This window comes from Malaclemys terrapin, chromosome 3, assembly GCF_027887155.1.
Source record: "Malaclemys terrapin pileata isolate rMalTer1 chromosome 3, rMalTer1.hap1, whole genome shotgun sequence".
NCBI classification, from domain to species: Eukaryota; Metazoa; Chordata; order Testudines; family Emydidae; genus Malaclemys; species Malaclemys terrapin.
In genome coordinates this window covers 96,400,272-96,418,210 of record NC_071507.1, presented here as the reverse complement: position 1 = coordinate 96,418,210, position 17,939 = coordinate 96,400,272, and the positions used below count along the sequence as shown (strand labels likewise).

Below are 17,939 nucleotides of genomic sequence, written 5' to 3'. Positions count from 1 at the left end.
AGTGCATTTGAGTCCCTTTGAAGCATTCCTCTGTAATATCCAGGCTCCAGCCCCTTCTCCAGTGTACACTCACAGAAATACCAGGTCTGCTGTCCTCAAGGAACAATATACATATCAGATTGAATGATTCAATTCAGGATCAGCAACTTGCTTATTACCACACCATTGAGATATGCTTATAGTGAAATCAAGGATAAGTTTTTACCAGAGATTCCCCCACTCTGTCTCACCCTTGTTTACTTCATATCTTGTTGTTGATTTTGCATGTAAATGTGTCTCCATTGTGTTAGCTTGCAGTGCTTAATTTACATCCCAACAGAGAGACGGGTGAATAAGCATTTTTGTCTGACAGGAAACCTGTTTCTCCACCTCTGCTGTGATACAGACTCTGAGAACATATTTTCAGTATACATACATAACTCCTTACAAAGTATCTGTATGTACTTTTCACCAACAATATTAATAACCAGTATGACCCTGGCTTTCATTTAAGACCTCCTGTGACATCCTTTGGTAAACTAGAATGTATATACCAAAATCAGGGGTATTCTTATAATCTCCTTGCCATCCTGCATTGAGGGATTCTTATGTTACTATCCCATCAATAACCATGATCAAAGACCATTGTGAATAGTGAGTTCTAGCATCATTTCCCTGTCCCCGGTGCCTAGGGATTCCCCTCCTATCCCCACCCCAAAATCCATGTTGAAATATGATCACCACCAACAAAATCTGTATTAAAGGCAGCATTAGTCTTGCAGTCGGATCCTCACCCGCAGACCCTTGTACCCCTTTGAGTCCCTATTGATTTCAGTGCTAATTTATGAGCCACCTACCCAAACACGGACCACCTTCTAATTCACCCTTTCTAAGGAAAAAAGATGTTTTTAAAATCAAATTACCTTGAATTAACTAATTCAAGATAAAATCCTGGTTAAGACCATGCGGATTGTAATGTTCACATGAGTTAGTAGATCAAGTTAGACTAACCTTCCCCGTATTAATGTGTGTGTTTTAGGGCTGTCGAGCAATTAAAAAAATTAATTGCAATTAATCACACTGTTAAATAATAAAATCCCATTTCTTTAAATATTTTTGGATGGTTTCTACATTTTCAAATATATTGATTTCAATTACAACACAGAATACAAAATGTACGGTACTCACTTTATATTTATTTTTGAATACAAGTATTTGCACTGTAAAAAAACAAGTAGTATTTTTTCAATTCACCTAATACAAGTACTGTAGTGCAAACTCTTGATTGTGAAAGTTTAACTTACAAATGTAGAATTATGTACAAAAAAAACTGCATTCAAAAATAAAACAATGTAAAATTTTAGAATTTACAAGTTCACTCAGTCCTACTTCTCGTTAAGCCAATCGCTCAGACAAACAAGTTTGTTTACATTTGCAAGAGAGAATGCTGCTTGGTTCTTGTTTACACTGTCACCTAACAGTGAGCACAGGCGTTCTCATGGCACTATTGTAGCCGGAATTGTAAGATATTTACGTGCAAGATGCACTAAAGAGTCATATGTCCCTTCATGCTTCAACTACCATTCCAGAAGACATGCATCCATGCTGATGATGGGTTCTGCTCGATAAGATTCCAAAGCAGTGCGGACCGACACATGTTCATTTTCATTATCTGAGTCAGATGCTACCAGCAGAAGGTTGATTTTCTTTTTTGGTGGTTCAGGTTCTGTAATTTCCACATTGGAGTGTTGCTCTTTTAAGACTTCTGAAAGCATGCTCCACACCTCATCCCTCTCAGATTTTGGAAGGCACTTGGGAGTCTTAAACCTTGGGTCGAGTGCTGTATCTATCTTTTGAAATCTCACGTTGGTACCTTCTTTGCGTTTTGCCATATCTGCAGTGAAAGTGTTCTTAAAACAAACAACATATACTGGGTCATCATCAGAGACTGCTATAACATGAAATATATGGCAGAATGCGGGTAAAACAGCAATACTGGCTACAGAAGTGCCATGCAAATGCCTTTTCTCACTTTCTGTAAATAATTGTAAATAAGAAGAGGGCAGCAGTATCTCCTGTAAATGTAAACAAACTTTGGGGACTGTTGGAAGAGCACACGATAGACATTCTCCCTGCTGTCAGTTCCTGTGCCCCAGCCCTTCAGCAGCCTGCAGCATCTGGTAGCAGCAATTATAGAGAAAATCTTGCTCAGCCCCTGTGGTCCTAGGCTGGAACATGCTCAGTGCAGTTAGAATCTTCAAAGAATGTAGCTGCAGAACTTTTACAAGTTTGCTAAGCATTTGTCAACAAAGATTTTCAGCTCTGCCAAATTTGTATTTTTTCATGGGGACAACAAAAAGCACCTTCCTGAGACCAGTGCAACACCTTCTTTGCCTGCCAGATTTCAGGACCCTGCTCCAAAGCATGGAGGTGCTAGAGCTTCAGTGAAAAGGAAAGAATTTTTTTTTTTTAACATGAGAAAAATATCTTTCTCCTAATTTCATTCTCAGAGATGACTGAACCATTTTTGCTGAAACTTTTAAAATAAAATCAGCCTAAGGCAGACACCTGGCATGGAAATTTCAACCTGAAGAGTTGTTAATGTTTGGCAAAACTGTAAGCAACTGAAAACAGGAGCTATAATAGGAAGTATTGGGCAACCTTAACAATAGGTCATGGTACCAGCTCTGCATATAATAAATGTCACACTTCAGCAGCTTTTACATCTGATGCAACTACTATGCTTGTTTTAGCTGTACATAATGTTTTCATAGTGTTTTATCCATGTCTGTCATGAAGGATACTCTTGTGAACTGCTCCTATAACATTTGACATTTATTTATACCATGTGTAGCAGAGAAACAACAGTATCTAACAACTCTGTGGAGTGGTAATATGGTTGCCCTGTAACTATGTTATAGTTAAAGTACCAATCATAGCAAGGGGTGATAAATACTGTAAACATCTTGTCAGCTATTGATAATCTTGCATATTTTGCTTCATGCATGATTTTCTTCCTGCAATCTTTTGATAATCAAGAATTTCCCTTATTAAATGTATACACAATGCTGTCGATAGTTTGTGTATATATAGTTTATTAGGAATGGGTCGCAAAATAAGTGCCAGCTGTATATTTTGAGGCATGGTGAGATTTTCCATACATTTTTAAGGAGGCTTTGGAGATGTCTGATGTGGTCATTTGGGGGGGGTGGGGGGGGCAAGAGGGGGGGAGGTTGCTTTTATAGCTACGAATGTCATTCTGAGAAGATTTTTAATCCATTCATTCAAGAGTGTGCCTGAGGCGCCAAATGTCTGTTTGGGGTTCATTCCCTTGGGTAATCAGCCCGTGCTTTTTTGCTCCAAGAGTTTTGTTGCCTACAAGAGCTAATGAGAGAATGAAACATTTAATTAACTTCCTTCTGTTTTCTGGATTTTTGGAACTCCATTGAGCTATTTTTGGTGTCTTTGTTTCACTAGGAGCCTTCTCTGATTAAAAGCTGCAGGATCAGGCCCTATATGTAGCTAAAAGTCTGTCAGATTAAAATGCCTCAGGTGCGATTGTCTCTAATTAAACAAGCCTTTGGGGTTTTTGCTGCTTAAGGTCACTTGAATCAGACACTTCAGGACACATGATAACTTTAAAAAAAAATGCGTTAGGAGCAGACACTATGCAACTCTTTTTCAGCTAGCTTTAGTTATCATTTTTCAAAACAGATCACTCGCAGTACAGTATGTAAATCTGCTGAACAATAAAGCCCAAGGTAAAAATAAATTCAGTGGACTAGAATCCACAATAGATTTTGATATGTTAATTTTACAACTGTGGTAATTACACAGGTAATTCATTTAATATGAGAAAAATTGTGGATTATAGAAAGAAACAGGCTAGATTTGTAGAAACTGTTAAAAGCCTTATTAAAAACAGCATAGGAGGAAATGGTTTGTTTGTTTTACTTGGGTTTTAAGCTGTTTGGAGCGGGGGCCATCTTTTTGCTATGTGTTTTGTAACTTGCCTAGTGCATGATTAGGGCCCCTAGGATCTGCTGCTAACAATAACAAGCTTTGAATAGAGGGGAGGATCATATGTTTAGAACCTCACTTGCAATTTGAAGGTTTGCCTAGTTCAAGTTGAGTTTTTTGCATACATTTATAAAACTCCACTGGCATTTCACTGCTGTGTCCCTAGAGCACATAAAGGAACACTGACTCAAAAGAGCGGGAGTATAGTAATGTTGATAATCTTTATCATTCTTTTTGTTCTAAGACATAATGTTTGTTGCTCTTTCTTTCTGGTCTTGTTCCACTGTTTCATCTTTAAAACATGTACAGCAGAGTAGCCATCAGATTGTTCATGGGAATTGTCTATCTTTTCGATAACATCCCCATTCACACACACGTGCGCTAACACAGATGTACACACACATTTTCCCACAAAGACAAATTGTGTTTTCACAGACGGATCCTGAAATTTTGTATGTAGTAGTCTAAAGTACTGTTTTGTCTGTTTGAAGGAAAGTGATTGTGTGTGTGCAAACCACTCACAGATAAAATACAAGATTAGATTATTGTGGTTGGCATTCTGTAATGGTGAGGACTAAAAATAGTGTCATTAAAACAGAAAAATTATTTAAAGGGTTAAGAGTAGGTCTGTCAAACGATTAAAAAACGTGATTAATAGTGTGGTTAAAAAAATTAATCATGATTAATTACTGTTTTAATTGCACTGTTAAACAATAGCATTTCAATTGAAATTTATTAAATATTTTTGCATTTTTGTCTACATTTTCAAATATATTGATTTCAAATACAACACAGAATACAAAGTGTACAGTGCTCACTTTATATTTATTTTTGATTACAAACATTTGCACTGTAAAAATAAGATTTAGTATTTTTCAGTTCGCCTAATACAAGTACTGTAGTGCAATCTCTTTATCATGAAAGTTTAACTTACAAATATAGAATTATGTATAAATATAACTGCATTCAAAAATAAAACAATGTAAAACTTTAGAGCCTTCAAGTCCACTGAGTCCTACTTCTTGTTCAGCCAATTGCTCAGATAAATTTGTTTACATTTGCAGGAGATAATGCTGCCTGCTTCTTGTTTTCAGTGTCACCTGAAAGTGAGAACAGGCGTTCACATGGTACCATTGTCAGCCCAGCCTCCCTTCATAGTCTCCATCGATGGGCCAGCCAGGCCGAAGAGCTGGCTCCGCTGGTGCCACAGGAGGTGCAGTGGCACCAGGCTCCATGCCCAGCCCAATGGTACTAGTGGGCATCGTGGCCCCCGATGCAGCCCCCGGTGGGGGCTTGCTTGGTGGCCAAAGCCTCAGAAGGACCATCAGCCTCCCTCTCCAAACCCCCCAGTAAGGAGTCAGTGGGACGTACATCCTCGGCACCGTGCCTGGAGACTGACCAGGTGGATTACGGCCCCTCCATCCTGCCAGGGGACTTTAGGGCCCACCAAGAACTCTTAAAAAGGGTGGCATCAAGCCTTCACCTCCACATGCACCACTTTGGGCCTATTGGTAAACAACACCAAGTCCACGTTAGTCCCAGTACAATGCATAGAGTTTATCGGGGTGGTCCTGGATGCCTCGTCGGCCAGAGCCACCCTCCCACTGGACAGGTTCAAGACGCTGAAGGGGCTCATCGACACGGTCACAAGGTTTCCGGTGACAACAGCCAGAGCGTGCCTCCAGCTCTTGGGTCACGTGTCGGCATGCGCGTATGTGGTCCATCACGCCAGACTCAGGATGAGGCCCCTCCAGCTCTGGTTGGCCTCGGAGTTCTCCCAGGCCAGAGACAGGATGGACAAGGTCCTCACAGTGCCCAAGCCAGTGATCACCTCCCTACGGTGGTGGTCCTCCCCGAGAAACATGCTCCAAGGGGTCCCATTCAGGGGCAGGGCCCCGTCGCTGGAACTGGTGTCCAATGCGTAGAACCTGGGATGGGGGAACCATGTGGGGAATGTTCAGACCCAAGGTCTGTGGTCGGCTCAGAATCTGACCCTCCACATAAATGTCAAGGAGCTCAAGGCGGTATGGCTGGCGTGCATAGCCTTCCACTCGCACCTGGAGGGCCGGGTGGTCAGGGTCCAACACGGCCTCGATGTGGGACTTTTGTATAGCCTATGACATCTGCCTACCGTCCTTCCATCTGCCGGGCGCCCGGAACGTGCGGGCGGATCACTTGAGCAGGGACTTCTCCTCTCAGCAGGAGTGGTCTGTCTACCCAGAGGTGGTGCACAGACTTTTCCAAGTGTGGGGAACTCCCCAGGTGGACCTGTTCGCGACTCGTCTGAACCGTTGTTGTCCCCGGTTCTGCTCCAGGGAGTAGCTGGGATGGGGCACTATCTCCGATGCCTTCCTTCTGTCCTGGTCACGCCAGTTTTTCTATGCCTTTCCCCCATTCCCGCTGATCGGCAAGGTCCTGGAAAAGATAAAGACAGACAAGGCCAGGGTCCTTCTGATTGTCCCAGCATGACCCAAGCAGCATTGGTACGGGACCCTCACAAAGGCTGGTGGTCACTCTGTCGTGACCGTTGCCATCCCGCCCAGACCTGCTCTCCCAGGACCAGGATCGCCTCCTCCACTCCAATCTAGTGGCACTCCACCTCATGGCTTGGCTGCTCAATGGTTAGGTAGGGAGGAAAGGACGTACTTGGAAGGGGTTCAGCGCGTCGTCCTAGAAAGCAGGCGGCCCTCCACATGCCGAGCCTACTCGGCAAAGTGGTCTCGGTTTTCCAGGTGGGCAGACGAGCAGGACGTTTTCCCCGGTGGCCGCCCCAATCCAGCTGATTCTGAACTACCTCCTTCACCTTAGAGCCCAGGCCTGGCTCCCTCGTCAGTCAAGGTGCACCTGGCGGCCATATCGGCCTTCCATCCGCTAGTGCAGGGCCACACGGTATTCTCCCATGCTATGACTGGCCGATTCCTTAAGGGGCTGGATCATCTCTTCCCGTATGTTAGTCCTCCTGTCCCGCAGTGGGACCTAAACTTGGTGTTGGCCCATCTCACAGGGCCCCTGTTTGAGCTGCTAATCACGTGCTCCTGGTCACACCTCTTGTGGAACTCAGGTCCCTGACCTCCGAGCCCCGGTACACAGTGTTTCATAAAGATAAGGTCCAGCTCCCCCCACACCCTTCGTTCCTCCCGAAAGTGGTCTCTGCCTATCACATGGGTCAGGACATTTTTCTGCCGGTCCTCTGTCCCAAGCTTCCAGTGAGGAACACCACCTCCACACGCTGGATGTGAGATGGGCTATGGCTTTTTACCTGGAGCAGACTAAGCCGTTCAGAAAATCCTCACAACTGTTCATCGCCTTGGCTGAGCTCATGAAAGGTGGGCCGACCTCCACTCAGCGGTTCTCCAACGGGATCATCTCATGCATCCGTACCTGTTATGACCTGGCAGGAATCCCTCCGTAACCAATTGTGAAGGCGCACTTGACTAGGCTGCAGGCTTCATCGGCTGTCTTTTTGGCCCTTGTCCCCATTCAGGACATTTGTAGGGCTGCCACTTGGTCTTCAGTTTACACGTTCACCTCACATTATGCGACTGTCTCCCAGACCAGAGAGGGCACCAGGTTCGGCAGGGCTGTCCTCCGTCCCGAGAGTTTGTGAGCTCCTTCCCACCTCCAGCAGATATAGCTTGGAATCACCTATTATGGAATACACATGAGCAATCACTCGAAGAAGAAAAGACAGTTACCTTTTCCGTAACTGGTGTTCTGCGAGATGTGTGGCTCATGTCTATTCCACATCCCGCCCTCCTTCCCCTCTGTCAAAGTTGTCTGGCAAGAAGGAACTGAGGGTGGGGGGAGCAATTGAAAAACTTCCACCACCAGTGCACACGGCAAGCGCACACACTATTGTGGCATAGACATGAGCAGCACATCTCGAAGAACACCAGTTACAGAAAAGGTAACTGTGTTTTCTCACTTTCAGGTGAACATTGTAAACAAGAACCGGGCAGCATTATCTCCTGCAAATGTAAACAAACTTGTTTGTTTGAGCGATTGGCTGAACAAGAAGTAGGACGCAGTGGACTTGTAAATTCTAAAGATTTACATTTTTTTTATTTTTGAATGCAGTTATTTTTTTATACATAATTCTACATTTGTAAGTTCAACTTTCATGATAAAGAGATTGCGCTACAGTATTGTTTCACATTGTTTAACAGTGCAATTAAAACTGATTAATCACCATTAATTTTTTGAGTTAATCATGTGAGTTAACTGCGATTAATCGACAGCCCTAGTTAAGAGACATCTGGTTTTGTTAATTCTCTGAAATATTTTCTCTTATCAGGACTGAAGCATTTTAACTATTGTAAAGGAGATTTAAATAACTTCATTACTTCACACCTGAACTCAATTATGATGATATTCTTTGGAGAACATACACATATTTGGGGTTAATTCCCACATATACCAAATAAATTATTTTAAATACATTTTAGTGAAAATAAAAAAAAAAAGGAGCACCTAGCTTTATTCTCTAGATAATCTCAGGCTGTTTGCTTCCTCTCGCCAGTAATCTTGGAAGCATTAAAATATTTAATACAAAATATTATTTCACTTTACAGTATTGGTGCTAAAGTCCATGTCTATTCAGAGTGCAATACACATAAAATTAAAGATATTTCCAGGCAATGAGTTGTCTCTCATATTCTGATACATGCAAAAGATTTTTGTCAATAGCAGTTAGATAATATGCTTCATTTAATTCTAGCCTATTTTGTGGATGCTCTTTTAAAATTCTCCTTTTCTGTGATGCTTACAAAAATCTTGACAACAGTTAGACTGCTGGTGTGTGGAGACTACATCCTATTATACTGACCAATATTCTCTCATTGTTTCCCTGTACTCCCTCGGGATTTGTACCCATCTCTTGTCTCATCTTATACTTAGGGCTTCTCTACACTACAAAATTAAGTCAACTTTATCTAATTCGACCTCGAACCTCCGAATTAAATCGACTGTGTGTGGCCACACCATGCTCACTGTCTCACGGAGTGTGTCCACACTAGTAATGCCTGCATCGACACACAAAGCAGTGTATTGTGGGTAGCTATCCCGAAATGCAACTTGCTGTAGTGTGTTTTGGGAAGTTTGTGCAATGCCTCATGGGACCAAAACTTTGTCGCAGGGGAGAATGGGAATGGGGCGTCGGCATCCCATGATGCACTGTGCTCCCTCCCTCATATCAATGGCAAACAACCCAGTGATTGTTCACGCCTACACCATAACCCCAGAAGCGTGGAGGCTGCTCAGTTGTGCACTCTTAAGATCCTCACAGCAAACACCTCGCGCCTTCTCCTTCAGTATTTCTAGAGCCAAAGTAGGGTCCGCCGCACGGAACATAGCGATGTTCTGAAAGCAGCCCTGCTGCAAGCCATAGAAAAAAACAATTCACAGTTGCTGCTGGCAGTCACAGAGCAGCTGCACTCTGTGGAGTACCGTTTCTGGTCCCGTGAAACAAGCACTGACTGGCGGGACAGCATCGTTTTGCAGGTATGGAATGATGAGCAGTGGCTGCAGAGCTTTCCGCTGCCCTGCAGTTCAGCAACACAAAAATGAGAGCTGCTCTGACAGTGAAGAAGCAGTGGCGATCGCTGTTTGGAAACTTACAACACCAGACAGTTACCGGTCAGTGGGGAATCAATTTGGAGTAGGTAAATCAACCAAGGGAGCTGCTGTGCTCCAAGTGTGTAGGGCCATTAATCGACTTCTGCTAAGAAGGGTAGTGAGTCTGGGAAACGTGCAGGACATAGTGGATGGTTTTGCTGCAGATAGGTTCCCTAATTGCGGTGGGGCAATAGATGGCACACACATCCCCATCTGGGCACCATACCACCTTGCCAAAGGGTACGTAAACCAAAAGAGATACTTTTCAATGGTGTGGCGAGCACTGGTTAATCACGGGGTGTTTCATTGACAACAACATGGGATGGTTGGGAAAGGTTCATGACGCGCGCATCTTTAGGAACTCGAGTCTGTTCAAAAAGCTGCAGTCTGGGACTTTCTTTCTAGACCACAAAATGAACATTGACAATGTTGAGATGCTATAGTTATCTTGTGGGACCCAGACTACCCCTTGCTCCCATGGCTCATGAAGCCATACACCTGCTGTCTGGACAGCAGTAAGGAACAGTTCAACTATAGGCTCAGCAAGTGCAGAATGGTGGTTGAATGTGCCTTTGGTCGTTTAAAAGGGCTCTGGAGATGTTTACTAACAAGGTTGGACCTTAGTGAAGAGAACATCCCCATGGTTATAGCTGCGTGCTCCATAATATCTGTGGTGCTATGGAGAAGGGCCATTGTTCAACTAGCTACCTCTGCTCCTGACATGAGCCTCCCATAAACTTCATTAAACGTGTGGTCACCCATGACTCGGGCGGAGGTGTGAGGGGGCTACTCACCCTGCACACACTCTTCTCCCCACACAGTGATGAGATCAACCACCTCCTGTGCAGACCAGGCTGGAGCGCATTTGGGGCATGTAGGCTCCATGATCAGCTGTGATCAAGCTGACACACTCCCAATGTTGATCAAACAGGAAATGGGAAATCAAAAGTTCCCGGGGCTTTAGCAGGGGAGGACTGTTTCCTGTATACCTGGCTGCAGTGCAGCAGAGTTGAAAATGATCTGCAGAGCGGTCACAGATGAGCATTGTGGGACACCACTTGGAAGCCAATTAAGTCGAATTACACAACGCTGCATCTGCACTACCTCGTAGTCGACCCATGAAAATCAAATTAAGCACTACGCCTCTCGCAGAGATGGATTATGGAAGTCGACCTTAGAAGCGACTTAGGTTGGCATAAGGGACCTGGTAGCATAGACACGTACATTAACAGGTCGACTTAAGGCGGCTTCCTTCAACCTAACTTTTTAGTGTAGACCAGGCCTTAGACTGGGTCTGGGACCATCTTTTATTCTGTGTTTTGTACAGTACCTTGGGCTCCTAGGCACTACAGTAATACTAATATAATACAGTATCCTGTTGTGTGTGTAGTCCTGCAGTTTTAACTACTGTCATTTAGTGTTCTGTTATGAACGAAGATTCTAAAACAAAAGTGATCGTTTGTTGCTTCTTAACATCTAGACTTTCACATGAATGGGGCTATATGCCCCTGAGATTTCACTAAACGCAATCCCCCAAAAAATTATCTGTCAACAATGTCGTTATCTCTTAACTATCATATGGTTTCCAGTCCCTGTGCCCCCTAGGCAGTTTTTTCAAAATTGTATACATCAAAAAAGTATACACCTATGAAGTCAGTTCCTTTTTCTGGCTGTTGTATTACCTGGGATGTAAATTCTCTTTTTGTATCTTCCAGGGAACTCCAGTATTTGTGCATGCTGGACCGTTTGCTAATATTGCACATGGAAACTCTTCAGTTTTGGCAGACAAGATTGCCCTGAAGCTGGTTGGAGAAGAAGGATTTGTGGGTAAGGTTCCCCCCCACCCATTGTATTATTATTATTACTCTCTTATGACCAGTTCCTACCAGTTGTTGGGTTTAGTTTGCGGGTTCTGGGTGGTGTTGGTGGCTTGTGATATACTGGAGGTCAGAGTAGATGATCAGATGGTTCCTTCTGGCCTTAAACTCTGACTGTACAATGAGGTGCCAAACAGTAGCTGTATTGCCACAATCAATAAGTTAATATTGAAGGATAAAATTGTACTGACAAACTATGTTGCTAGTGTGTTCCAGACTGAAGTTAAGAATATTGTTTAATATTTCTTCAAAAGTCATAGTGTAAAAATGGCAGCTTCTTACTCTGTGTCTGCTCTGTTCACTTTACTAACTACATCCCTAGCCTGCATTGAGAGTCACATAAATGGACAGAGCCCTATTAACACTAAAGAGGTTCTGTGGATTTCCACATGCACAGTTTTTATTGCAGGACCAGGGCCTAAAATACATTTTTACTACTTATTAGCAGTTCAGGACCAATATAGCTGTGGAAGAGGACTGGATCCTATTATAGCTCAAATCGCTCAGCAGAATGAGTAGTTAAATTACAAAATTTTTAATAGTGGCGATAGCAGAAATCAGAATTCAGCTTGAATTTTAGATTCCAGGTTGAGATTGTGCTGCTGACATTTAGAAATAGAAAATTGTTTACTTGTAAACGGACTAAATTGTATATGAAAGTCAAACATGGAATCTGATGGAACAGTTTCAAGTAAGTTTTTTATAGTATGATTGCTATTTAAATACTCCTCCACTGTGTTGTGAAGCCAAACAATAACAGCACAGTTTGAGAGCAGGAGAACCAAAAAGTCTCTTTATAATGATCTAAACTGAGTGAAAGGCAAAATAAATGCAGAACTTAAATAATGAAAAGTAAATTAGTTTTTCAATAGTCTTTTGTTTACTTTTAATTTTGAGATTATTAATAAAGATTATTTTTATCATTCCCAGAGTTATGTTGATATAGCTTGATGATTCTGGTTAAGCAAACGTAAAGATGTTTTTGTAAAATAAAGTGCTATGGTAATTGTAAGTTGTTAAACAGACACAGCTATATTCTTTCTTCATTCCAAACATAGGGGAAATAATCAATATTAGGCATTTTCTCTCCAGAACCACTTTGTCCTTTTCCATTCAACAGTTTCATAAGATGGCATTATAAACATGCTCATTTTCATGAGCAATGTATAACCCTAACCAAGAAGGCTGGGCTACGTACTGCAAACAAGTTCCTGTTCGCGTTGTAATTTTACCATGCACATATACATTGTACAGGGAGGTGAGGCTTTTATTTTGTGAAAACATTTCAGTTACTGCTGCCTATTTCTCTGGTTCCTGCTGAGTTCTAAAATATAAACATCTTGTGTAAGGGAAGATATGTATATATATTTTTTTAATCCTCACTATAGATATCAAAGGTAACACTGAATTTCTTACAGTTTAGTTATTTTTACAAATATGCTTGTGATGACTGAAAACAAACCGCCCTGCTTTTCTAACTTTTCACATCTTGGAATCCCTAGCAATCCTAGATGCAGTTTATTTTTACTATGACTGTTGGGAAACTGAGCGACTTACTATCTAACCTATTGTGTCACCGCATAACACCACGGCTAACAGATACCAAGTGTACACAGAAATGTCAGTGGTATGTGTCTGCTCCCTTTGAGGAGTTGTGCTCACCCTTTGTCAAAGAAGTTCCCATCCAGGGACTCTCTGAAACCTTGTCTGCCCTTGGATTCACAGGTAGCAATAGAAGAGAGTCCTTTTATCCACTGATGGATTGGCTAGGACATTATGACTTTTTATAGCTGTGTGGATGTGGACTTTGCTAGAATTGAATCAGGTTATTCATCTAACACGTTAACATTAAAATCCTCCATAAGTAGTAGCTTGCTATTAGAGAGACTTTATACAGGATAGAGTACAAAACTGGTAGTGAACTCTTTAGGGTATTATCTTCAGGAAAAGTTTCTTCCATTTCTGATCTTAATGCTGGAGAAATTCATGTATATGCATGTTTTAGACCCAAACATTGGTATAAACTGCACACAGAGGACAAATTCTTCTCTCAAAAGATGTTTACAATATTGAATTTATCAACTTACCCTACCAAGTCAAAATAATTGGTAGGGTATGTAGGGGTCTGAGACATAGTTACAGATGGTTTGTCATTCACAATGCTGTAAACCAAACTACATTCACCGCAGTAGAGAAAAAGAAGGTAGTCTTGCGTAAGATGATGATAATGAGCCTTCTAAAAATAATGCAAACATATGAGTAGAGGAAAACTTTTAAAAACATATTGAAGCTGAATAGCCATAATAACTGTGACGAATTAAACCCCATTAAGATCAGCATTGGATGTAACAGAAGATACATTAATTGTGTAAAGTATCTGTTGGTTATACTTTTTTTCTCTAATTTAAGTAGCAGTGGAGATTTAAAACCAAACAGATGTAAGGGACTGGGGCACAGGTGGTCTGGCCTAGCAGTCACAGCTTGGCTGGAGTCTGCATGTGAGGGACTGTAGACAGTGAGCAGGAGTTGGAGAAATCATTAGAGAAGCGGTTCTCAAACTTCATTGCATCATGACCCCCTTCTGACAACAAAAATTACTACATGACCCCAGAAGGGGGGACCGAAGACCGAGATCTGCCACCTCGGGCGAGGGGGGCCAAAGTTGAAGCCCAAGGGTTTCTGCCCTAGTTGGGGGGCATGTAACCTTAGTCTTGGGCTGGGGGGTAGGTGGGGGCTTGGCCTTCAGACTTGCTGGGGCCCAGGGCCAACACCAGCCTTGGCGACCCCATTAAAATGGGGTTGTGACTCACTTTGGGGTCCCGACCCACAGTTTGGGAACCCCTGCACTAGAGCAGGGTTTGGTAAGCAAGAGTCAGGATCGGAGTCAGGCTAGAGTCGGAGATCAGAGGTAGTACCAGGCCGGAGTCAGGAGGCAAGAGTCAGGATCAGATTGAGGCTGGGATCTGAAACTGGAGATCAGAAGACCCAAAGTTGCCCAGATAATTTCCTAGGGCACCCTCCAGGGTTAAATAGGGTGCTTGGCCAATCAGAGGGCTGCAGGATAATGTCATTCTGAGTCCTTTAGGTTGTGGTACCTACTCTTCAAAGTGCTCCCTGGTTATTGGTCTGCGTGACCACCCAGGGGCACTTTGGGAATGTCTGCAGACCCAGGTTCTAGTCCGTGGATCCTTACAACAGGTAGAAATTGCTTGATTTGTCTGTATTTCATAACTTGAGTTTTATATCTTTTTTTTATATACTATGGATTTACCATTCACTTATCACGGGATATTCATCTTGCACAGGTCATTTTTTAATTTCTCCTAATACTACTATCCTTGGAAATAAAGACTCACCAAATGGGGACGTATTTTTTTTGTTGTTGTTTTCCTGAAGAGCAGCAAAATTAGTTGCATAAAATCATTTTGGATAAAGTTTTTTGGGTTGTTTTTTTTTTAATTTTTTAAATTTTCAAAACATTGAAAATCAAAGTTTTAATGATGGTTGTAATATCTGGAGTCATTTCAGGCCCTTGTATCATTGGGCAGTGATTGGTGGGCATTTGAATTTAATTTTTGTTTGCAAGAACAGTGAGTAGGACCTCTGACCTGACATCTCGTGGCTGTCAAATGAATAGCAATAATTAAGAAAATGGTGAATTATTCATGAAAATGTAGAGTTGTAGTCATTATGGAAAATGAGATTTTCCAAGTAGACTGTATGCATTTAAAAATGTTTAATGCAATGGGTGGTAATCTGTTTAAAGTGCACTGATATTGCAAGAGATGGATTTTCTTTATCACTAGTTTTGCTGATGTACATCTGGACAGGAACTGTTCGTTCCCACGTGATAGTCTGAAAGCCCATCCTAGGTGGGAACGCTTTGTACTCTTGATACATTAGTTATTCTCTGATAATGGAATCAATATTGCATTAAGATGTATAGCAGATATAAGCCCTGTTCACTGTTACGTGCTTTCCTCAAATAAATCAAAAGCTTTTTAAGGGTTTAACATTTTTAATGTGTTCATTTTAGTGACTTCTATTGCTGTATCCAGTAACCTTTCCACATGGCAGGTCTGACTGATATTATCACAATGGAAGGAGGATGTGGCAAACACATTTGAATCTGTGTGCAAGATGTAGAAGGTGAAAGAACTACCTTTGCTGCTGACTATTATTTCTGCATTCAGTTCAGCTTAGTGTTGCTCTCAGCCTGTATTTGCACTTCATATCATTTGCTCTACACTTGTCTGTTTAAAATTCTTTTCTCTTCCATTGTTTGGTTGATTGATTATTTATTTATTTCTTGGATTCACTTTCTCTGCCAGAGTGTGAGGCAGTGTAGTTAAGATCGTTTTGTCAATTCTCAATTTTCTTCCGTAGCTACTCAATAGGGGGTGCACTTGAAATGCAGAAAATAAATCTCTATAAAACTGGGCTCTTGTTAGCTTTAAGTAATGCAGTCTTTGGTCCACTAAGAGAAGGCTTTCCTCTAAACTCTGAATTAATAGACTCTTATGCCTCGATTTAGCAAAGCACTTCAGCACATGCTTAACTTTATGCACATTTATACCCATCCCTGTTCAGCAAAGCACTTAGGCATATACTTTAAATCAATAATGTATTTAAGTGATTTGCTAAGGTGGGGCCTTAATTACTTTATCTAATGGAGAGATTTTGGGGGGAAATTTCTCACTATTGCTAGTAAATAGCAGTAGCAACAGCGAGAGATTTTTAAGTATCATGTTATCTGACTCTGCAGAAAAGATCTAAAACAAATAGCGTAAAAACTGCTCCAGCCCCCACTGGGGCCCTGTGTACATTAGTGCTACCACCAGGAGCTATACTAAGCTGCATTGTGAAACATTCACTAAAAAACCCTGCTTTGTGTCATTGAGTCTTTAGATCTGTGACATGGAGATTGTTCAGTTGCAGAATTATGGCGTCAATACTTCTCTCCTGAGAGAGCGAAGGATGGGCTTGTAGTTAGTGCATAGGACTATGGCTCAGGAAAACTGAATTCAGGTTTGGGCTGTGCCCCATACTTTTGCTATGACCTTGGGTAAATCACTTACTGTCTCCATATCTCCACTCACTATCTGTAAAATGGAGCTAAAAATATTTTCTCTATCTTGTCTAATTAAACTGTGGCTTTTCAAGGCAGGAGCTGTCTCCAGCCGTGTGTTTGTACAGTACCTAGTGGCACAATGGAGCCTTGCTCTTAGCTGGAGCCTCTAGGTGCTACGATAATATAAATAAATAATAATGAAAGTAGAGATAGAGCTATTGTGAATAGCTATTTGTTGTAGAGGCTCAGTCAGACTGTTTATTCCCCTTACTTGGAGCTGAATGTTGTTTAATTCATGGGAAAGTGTATTATTTATCCTTTTGTATTGACCAAGAGTATTTGTGTCTGCAAGCACAATAATCCACCTTGCCTTAGTGTTCATTTCTGCACATGAGCTGGTGTTGCTTCATTGTCTTTTCTATGTCAGATCATATATGAAGAGTTTTTATGTTGAAAAACTGCAAAAATCTTCATGAAAAAGGCTCCATCTTGAGTTTTTAATAGTTTATATAAATCAGGCACATATTATAACACAGCGTACTTAGTGTTAAAGGTGCCGTGTGCTGTACTGTAACTTGAGTTTAGAGAAGTCTGGAGCCATTTTTTTTTTATTATCCCCTTTGCCAAATATCACAAAATTCTGTCATTTCTGTCATTGTAAAAAGATAAACAAAAGTGTCCTCAGTACCCCATTTATTATTACTCTTCACCCGCAGGAGTTAATATTCTACTGTATTTTACCTCTAAAATAGATTGTTAATCCATTTTGATGGATTTCCATTTTTTAAATCAAAGATAAAGGTTTTGCAAATGAAGCTTTTTCAGAAGTTCAGGGTAAATTCTGTCTTCCATTTCTATTACCAGTTATTTATTCTACAAATGAGTTGGAAATGCATGGTGCTGTGCTGTACTTTTGGAATTTTTTTTTTTAAAGGTTGATTTAAAGTTAAGTCCATATGTATCATTTTAACTTTTACTCTTGGATCAAAGTATAACCAGAGCTGAAGTCGGGTCTCTTTATTGTGAAATCCTGGATTTGTCAAACTATCTCTGCTTGGGAGTTTAATATGTGAGTCATTCAAGTGAACTGAAGACTCATATGGGTAATCATAGAGACATATAGAGTACGCGTTTTAGGTAACTTCCCCAGGACAGGATTGTTCTGTATAGTGTAACCTTATGTGCTTTGTCTAGTCTATTTCTAAATGTCTTTCTTTTAGAGCTTTTCTTTTGCATCTATATCTCTGATACGCCAATCAGCATCTAGTTCTTCATTGGTTTGCATTGTCAAATCTTCTCACTGCTTCATCCCTGGCTCTGTGCACCATTTATCTACAAATTCCTCTTGTCGTTGCTGTCAACAGGAGTTTATAATTTAG

General features: G+C 41.5%; 1 protein-coding gene across 2 annotated transcripts in view; it reads left to right on the top strand.

Annotated features, from left to right (window-relative positions):
- MTHFD1L (methylenetetrahydrofolate dehydrogenase (NADP+ dependent) 1 like) overlaps nt 1-17,939 on the top strand; it is a 240,469-nt gene that overhangs the window by 92,573 nt on the left and 129,957 nt on the right. For both annotated transcript variants that reach the window (XM_054023202.1, XM_054023203.1), the window contains exon 20: nt 11,328-11,439. In XM_054023202.1, coding sequence (XP_053879177.1) covers nt 11,328-11,439 — 112 coding nt within the window. The remainder of the gene's footprint in view (nt 1-11,327; nt 11,440-17,939) is intronic.